The sequence below is a fragment of the Taudactylus pleione genome, unplaced genomic scaffold (assembly GCF_031769625.1).
Source record: "Taudactylus pleione unplaced genomic scaffold, aTauple2 ptg000327l, whole genome shotgun sequence".
Classification (NCBI taxonomy): Eukaryota; Metazoa; Chordata; class Amphibia; order Anura; family Myobatrachidae; genus Taudactylus; species Taudactylus pleione.
This window is the reverse complement of record NW_028284728.1, coordinates 5,200,614-5,208,669: the sequence shown is the minus strand read 5'-3', so window position 1 is coordinate 5,208,669 and position 8,056 is coordinate 5,200,614. Positions and strand designations below refer to the sequence as shown.

Genomic DNA, 8,056 nt, shown 5'->3' with positions numbered 1-8,056 from the left:
AGGAAGTCTCCCCTACACATTTGAATGTGACTGTCACTGTCAGTCAGCCTGTCAGCGGCAGTACATCCGCGGGCTACAGCACGCATGCGGCAGCGACACAGTGACAGATCATGTGTGTGAGTGACAGTGACAGACTGTCTTACTCACACTCGACGGGGGCAGGGATAGCCGGGCGAGCGGTGTGTGGTGGCGGTGCGGCGGGCAGGCTGAGAGAGCCTGAGTCTCTTCCGCGGCTGGCCCTCTTGTCGTCCTTTGTGCACATGCAATGTCAGATTTCTGACATGCGCAGTCACGCAGTGAGGAAGCTGGGAATGGGATCCGTCGAAGCGGGCACCAGTTCTTAGGAGGCTGAGCAGCGGAGCAGACGGCTGTTGGATGAGGATCATGGTGGTCAGACTCAGAAAGTGAGAGTTGTCTTGTCCTGCGGCCTCCCTGTCACTTATTACTGTGAGTCATGGAGCATATTATTAGGGGTGGGGGTCTCTGTCTGGTGCACATGTGGGGCCTGGTGAGAGGGAGCCTGCTCTGCCTTTAACTGTGGGGCTTATTATTGGGGGGGCTCGAGGGAGGGGGTCTGGTGCACATGTGGGGATGGGGAGAGCCACTTTGAAAGGCATATTATTATTGGGGGGGGTCCCAGGGGTCTGGTGCACATGTGGGGCTCACTTGGAAGAGGAAGCTTGCTCTGTTTGTGGGGCTTCTTGTTGGGGGGTGGGGCAGGGGGGTCTGGTGCACATGTGGGGCCTGGTGGGAGGGAGCCTGCTCTGTAGGGCATATTATTATTGGGGGGGGGGCTTGCACTGTCTATGGGGCTTATTGTTGGGTGGGGCAGGGGGGTCTGGTGCACATGTGGGGCCTGGTGGGAGGGAGCCTGCTCTGCCTTTAACTGTGTGGCTTATTATTTGCTCAGTTTTATTCATGATCTATTTCCTGTTAATACTCATATTCAGTTTGTATGTTTTTTTTAGTATTTTTTTTAATGGGAGGGCAATTGTAAGTGGGAGGAGTTATAAATAGAGAGGGGAGGAGTTAGTATAAATTCTTAAACCGCCCCCCCTAAAAGTAAAGTCTAGATCCGCCACTGGTTCAGATACAGTGCAGGATATAGTGTGGGTTGTTTACAGTGCAGGTCGGATACAGTGTGGGTTGGATACAGTGTGAGTCGGTTACAGTGCTGGATACAGTGCAGTTTACAAGTGCAGGTCGGATACAGTGTGGGTTGGATACAATGCGGGTCAGATACAGTGTGGGATATAGTGTGTGTTGTTTACAGTGCAGGTCAGACACAGTGTGGGTCGGATACTGTGCGGGTCGAATATAGTGCGGTTCAGATACAGTGCAGGATATAGTGTGGGTTGTTTACAGTGCAGGTCGGATACAGTGTGGGTTGGATACAGTGTGAGTCGATTACAGGGCCTGATTCAGACCCGCTCGCGAGCGCTGAGCGCTCGCAAGCGGGTTGATGTTGGCCCAGTGCGCAATGCGCACGACGGAGGCGGCTCCGTTGTGCGCATGCGCGGGACCCGGATAGCGACGGGCAAGCCGTCGCTCCGGGTCTCGCTACAAAGGGGGCGTGCTGTCGATGTTGAGTGACAGCACGCCCCCTTTGGTGGGCGTGCCGGGGGCGTGGCTGCCCAGACGGAGGCGTTCCCATGGGAACGCCTACCGTCTGGGGCCGGCCCCACTGACATCACAAGTGATGAGTGGAAGTGGGAGTGCTCTCAGCTCTGATAGAGCCAAAAGCACTCCAGGGCTTGCGGCAACGAGACCCTACCACAAGGGTCTCGTCGCAAGCCCGATGGTCGCGATGGTCTTCCTGGCTGCTCGCTATAGCTGTGGGTGGTCACCCACAGTTATACGAGCAGCCAGGAGGCCGCTCTAATAATGAAGAAGGACGGCCCTGATTCAGAGCGAGCGCTCTGTCAGAGCGTCCGGCTCTGAATCAGGGCCACAGTGCGGTATACAGTGCAGTTTACAAGTGAAGGTCGGATACTGTGTGGGTTGGATACAGTGTGGGTTGGATACAGTGCAGTATACAGTGCAGTTTACAAGTGAAGGTCGGATACAGTGTGGGTTGGATACAGTGCAGGTTGGATACAGTACAGATCAGATACAGTGTGGGTTGGATATACCAATAGTGCACTTACTGTGACAGTGGTGTCCATGTTGGTGGTGTCGGCAGTGCGGGGTTCCAGCAAAAAATGGAAACTACATAAAAAATTGCAATTCCAACAAATATGACACACATCTATAAACATACGCTTTTACATGGATTTAAATAAAATAGTAATAATAATAATAATAATATATGTAGGTTTACTCTAACTGGACTAGACATCCACTTTGGAAGGTAACATTTTCTACTGCTTTAAGGTGGATGAGAAACATTTTGGATGTTTGGTCCGGATGTACGTTTCAGCATTTTGGCATTGGCCTTTCTCCTCATATTATGTTATTTTGAAATACTGTAAACAGTGTACATAGAAACTGCCCCTGTTTACTTTCTTTGTTTTGTTTTAATTTGTACATCCATTTTTTTTCAGTCTCTGGACATTTTTTTCCTTTTGATGTAAACTGAATCTGAATATTAACCACTGGAGGTTGCAAGGTGGGGGCTGCCGTTTAAACAATAAAATAAAGTCTGCTCCAAACGCTGCTGCCGGGGAATGATCATTACAGTAAACTCACCAGGGAAGGATCAGCTGGGTCTCTGTGTGATTGACAGGTGCAGTGGATTAGCCCGGCCCCAGACTCCTGTGTCAGCTATCTCCCATTGGCCAAAACTAGCCAATGGGAGCCAGCTGACACAGGAGTCTGGGGGCGGGCTAATCAGAGATGCCTGTCAATCACACAGAGACCCAGCTGATCCTTCCCCAGTGAGTTTAGTGATAGTTTCCCGGCAGCAGCGTTTGGAGCAGGCTTAATTTTATTGTTTAAATGTCACCCCCACCTTGCCACCGCCACTGATATTAACTTTAAAAACTTTCATGTAAAATAGAAAACAAATCTCTAAATGTAATTTTAATATTTTTTTCCTTACAGAACATATGAGCAACTTCCACAGGTACTGTATATATTGTGATATCTTGGGGGTAATTAGCTCGGCAGAGGGTGGATTGGTGCAGTGTTTAGGTGCTTAATGAGGGTCCATACACAGCTTTCAAGTAAATAAATGATGCTTTACTCTCCAGCATGGAAAGTCAGGAAACAAACAGAAAATAATAAACAACCTAGCCCCTATTTAGGGTGTCTAACTCACTACTTGAACCCTCTCTATAAGTGTGCAGCTAATCTGCCAATAAAGTCTCAGCCTGCTTCTCTACAGGTCTATCGCCGGCTCCAGCCTGGCTTGGCTGCTAGAGCTATACAAAAACAGTCAGTCTCTGTGCCTTCCCTGTATCCTCCAGGTATACAGTAGGCCCTGGCTTCCTTAGCCTGCAGCCCAGCTGCTTCAATTTCACACAGTCTGAGAGTTTGGGGTCCCCCCTGCCTCCTGCAGGTACAGACCCAGGCCTCCTGGCCCCCAATGGCTTGCTCAGTTTCACTGGGCTCTCTAGCTGCCACAGTCTCACATAGACTGTCTTCAACAGCAGCCTGACTGGTCTGCCTTCTCATCAGCCCACAACTGAGCTCTCTCCACAAGGCAGCCCTTACACAACTTCCCAGAATCCTTTTCTTCTCTGTGTGGGCGGATCTCTCCTGCCCCACACAGAATCTGCTGCTCACCAGTGCCATCTCTGGTGATACTGCCACAATATTATGCATTATAATAAGATATATTTATATTGCGGGAAAAATAACATTTCTCTAATTCTTATGTTGGTGAAGGTCTCTCGTACAAGTAGAAAAAGGCAAGCAGCTGTGGAACAGACATATGATATCCCAAACCCCTTCATGGAAGCTACCATCACAATGCCTGAAAGCACTGCCCAGCATTATACCCAACTGGACAGGTAAATATAATTAATGCCTTTTTTATTTTTATAACTTAGTTAAAAAGTGTAAAAAAATGTTTAGACAAAAACCATCACAGCAATTGTCTGTGTCCAGAAATAGAATCAGCAATTAAACAGTAACAAAAACAGACAGCAGAACACATCAGCATACTCATGAACAGATATCACGGTCATTCCTTGGCCACTCATATCACTTCCCCCTCTCACCCTTGATTTAATTTCTGTGCCTTATGTCCGAGTTTGATAGGTTCGGACGTGATTTGAGCGGCCAAGGAATAGGCAGAAAAGATGTCCTTACTCGAGACCATATTAAAAGTGGGCAGAAGGAGGAGAACTAACTGGTCAACAAATGCTCTATAACATGTAATGGAAAACCCATCAGGGCTAGGGCTCTTGCCTGTAAGTGAGGCTTTGATAACTTGGCAAAACTCTGTTTCAGTAATAGGAGAATCTAATGCTAGTAAGTCAGTTTCTGAAATACAAGGGAAATCAGGCAAATATCATTATTATGAAGATGCATGTGCTGAGAAGTTAGCATTGGGAAGAGGTTAGAACAGTTTGGAGTAGAGAGCCTGGAAAGCCCAACGACCTGTGAATCTGTAAATTTCATAGTGCAACAATGATCTTTAATACACTGAATTTAGGTCAGACCTCTGGGTCTAGAGAGCTCTAGCGAGTAACTTGTCAGGTTTATTCCCCCATTGAAAGTAGTGATTCCTGCACCCTCTCTATGCCTTCTTGACACCTTCATTTTGGAGACAGTTCAGAGATGCACTAGCATTTTGAAGCTCCACTAAGCAGGGCCGGCGCTTCCATTAGGCAGCTGCCTATGGGTGTTGGGACTGAGGGGCAGCACTCTGAGGCTGCCTTTGAGAGGGTATGGTCCTGCCTCTCCCAGAAGCCACTCCTGTCGACCCTGTGAAACCTGCCTACCCCAGTGACGGGCTCCCATCTATACCCTTGTCCAGATTTCTCTCCTGCCCCTGGAGCCTCCATAGGGTTAAGCAGTTTACACCATCTTAAGATGGTGTAAACTACTGGTACTAATCTCCAAAAAGCTTTGCTTTTTGGAGTTTAGTACATAGGGGTCAAATCATAGTCCCCATTTAGAATAATGAGGACTGCAATTTGCTGTGCATTGTGCTTTTAGTACATAGGAACACTACATAAAATTGTGCAGTAACTGATGCATGGGCTCACTTCAGCAGGCTGCACAAGGATTTTCTCCCAATGGTTCCACACTCCTGCTCCACTCTCTCTGTAGCTGAGCAAATACCCACAGCACAGCACTTCCATCCACACCTTTTGCTTTTCCGGCCCCCCTTCTTCTCCCTCTAACCACACTCACTCCTGAGTGGTCCTCAATCTCCACTGGAGAGGGAAGTGTAGGCTGGACCAAAGTGTGGGAGGATCAGGCTAGAGGTGACGTGGAATCGGGTCCAGCTGAGATGTACTCCAGAAGGAGAGTTTCCATTAACTGGTGACTAACAGGAATTGGCCAGTCTGCTGAGCTACATTTCAGAACAGTCAGGTAAGGCATCTCTGCGGTCTTGTTTCCAACTCCTTTTTCCTGTGCCCAAACTGATTAACACCAAACAACAATCATCACCCAACCAATGGTGAAAATCCAGACTGTGTGCTGTGAAGGTGAGGGGGCAGTCTGATAACCCATTAGCTTGCACTCCTCACATACCTTCTCCTTCTTAAATCGGGAAGGCAGGTGTTAATCTGGAGTCAGGTCCATGGCTTTCGACTCGGCCAGGTTCTCGACGTAGCTCAGAATTCTTCTCTTCTCTGCGTGACAGCCCGCCGGGTTGGCATGCGCTTTCCTCCTTTTGTGGGAAATTATAGTTAAACCCTTGTAATGACAAACTTCATCTCAATAGTTTCCAATTTTCACTTGACGATTGCTGTAACCAGTGGAGGGGGTTATGGTCAGTAATCACAGTTAACTCCTGGCCTTAGAGGTAGGGTTGCAATTTCTTTAAACCCCACACTATAGCTAGGCACTCTTTTTTGAATAGTGGAGTAGGCCATTACTCGATCCGCCATTTTCAGAGGGAGCTATATAATGGCGGGCTCTCTCCCATCCTTCCCCACTTGACTTAACACAGTACTATAATATTTTTTGGACACTTTTTTAAGGGGTTAATTTGGTGAATGCTCCAGGTTTTTCACAGGCTGCTGTAGTGTGTTTGCGCTGGTTATATAGATCCTTTTCCTTTATTTAACACAGTACCCAACCCATACCTACCCCAAAGCAGCAGTCTTTACCAAGAATCTACTAGTACAGTCTGGGATGGCTAATACTGGGCATCGGGTCAAGACTGTTTTTAACATATTAAAATATTTTTCACATTCAGATGTCCATAATATCTGGAGAATTATTTTCTAGGATGTGTCTTTCACTTGTGGCCAGTGCAAGGCTTGTCCCTGTATGTAAAAAACAACCAAAGTTAAAGATAAATACAATAAAGAGATCATCATTGATAACTACATTAGCTGTAATACCACTGAGGTCATTTATTGTATTACCTGTGATCGTAACACCAAATACGTGGGTATGACCACCAAAGCTCTGAAAAACAGATCCGTAATGAATCAGGCCCTCAAAGAATACAGAAAGTACAGTGTGTTTGTCTAAGTGCATTAATTGTGAACATTCCAATCTGTGTTTTCAATATTAGCAACAGTCACACTGTCACACAATTTTACACATTATGATAATTTTAATTATATTCACAGATGGTCACTATTACATATTTTTACCCTCTCAACTTCACACTATAATTGTTTATTCACTTCCATTTTTATATTTATTTTATTAATTTATTTTATTTATTTCACATTTTTTCATTCAATAATTTATATGCTACTTGCGACTCACCCCGGCTACGCACGGGAGCAAATTTGAATTTATGGCGATTGTCTTATTTTACCGAGGTATTATAAGATTGCCTTGTATACCACATTAGTTGGTTTTTCCTCCTGAAGTTAACGCGAAAACATTTAGTTTTGACGTGACACGCAAAAGGGTCACGTAAGGTTGTCCATGAGAAAAACAGTCTCCACTTATGTCAGCTGTTACGTAATGTCATGACAAAGCAGACTCTTACCGGAAATTAGACTCATTTGAAATTAAAGAATAGTTTTTCACATAAATGAAATAGGAACGGTAAAAAATGGGAAAAACTGAAATGTTTCAATAAACAGGGCTAACATCAATTTTTCTGGAGAAATCAGATAATACGTACCAATCTCTACAACGGTTTAGGTGGCGTAAGCCAAGAAAGCGACTGGACGTTTGTTTTCTTATTGACTTGCATCACTAAAATCATCACTGCTCAGCTCCCTTACGTCATACATTAATGTCTCATACACCTAAACCTTCCTCCGCAAATGCTCTATAGAATAGTGAAAATTGCATCAAAATCCGTCCAGAGGTTCACGAGATTATAACACTAACCCCCCCTTACCGCTCTTAACCTAACCCTCCCAGGGGGATGTCTATCCCTAACCTCTCCCTGGAGGTGCCTAACCCTAAACCTCCCCCCTAGGGGCGCCTAACCCTAACCTCCCCCAAAAAAACAACGCTAACCCCGCTAACTGCCCTAAACCTAACCCTCCCTCCTGCGGCTAAGAGGATGAGCGCCCCGGACCTACCAAGTTCGGGCCCACGTCGTCCTGGATTATGATAGGTGTCGGTATTTCAACACCTATCATGAATCCCTAGCCGCCATTCTGCCATCGGGATTGTGACCGGTGGCCGCAACATAACTACATCCCATTCAAATATAGCCGGATTAAAGTGGGAAGAGGTATGAAATACCACCGGCCGCATGGCCGGCAGTTCGAATCCCGGCAGCGTCAGGAAGACAAATGAAGAGATCCCGGCAGCGGCAGCCCGACAGCGCTGGAAATCCTGATCGTCCGTAGGTGAGTAATTACTAACCAAACAGCCCTAACCCTAACCCTCCTTAGGGGTGCCTAGCCCTAACCTCCCCCCCTGTGCCTAACCCTAATCCCCCCTCTAAGGGCCTAAACCTAACCCCCCCCCTTCCCCGCTGCCTAAACCTAAGTCCTCCGGGGGGGTGCCTAAC

General features: G+C 46.8%; 1 protein-coding gene across 1 annotated transcript in view; it reads left to right on the top strand.

Annotated features, from left to right (window-relative positions):
* The first annotated feature begins 360 nt into the window (after positions 1 to 360).
* Positions 361 to 8,056, top strand: part of LOC148509420 (uncharacterized) — a 54,502-nt gene continuing 46,806 nt past the window's right edge. Inside the window, exons 1-3 of the mRNA XM_088443129.1 lie at positions 361 to 447; positions 3,043 to 3,064; positions 3,829 to 3,953. Of these exons, the coding sequence (XP_088299255.1) occupies positions 3,895 to 3,953 (59 nt within the window). The 5' untranslated portion in view covers positions 361 to 447; positions 3,043 to 3,064; positions 3,829 to 3,894. The remainder of the gene's footprint in view (positions 448 to 3,042; positions 3,065 to 3,828; positions 3,954 to 8,056) is intronic.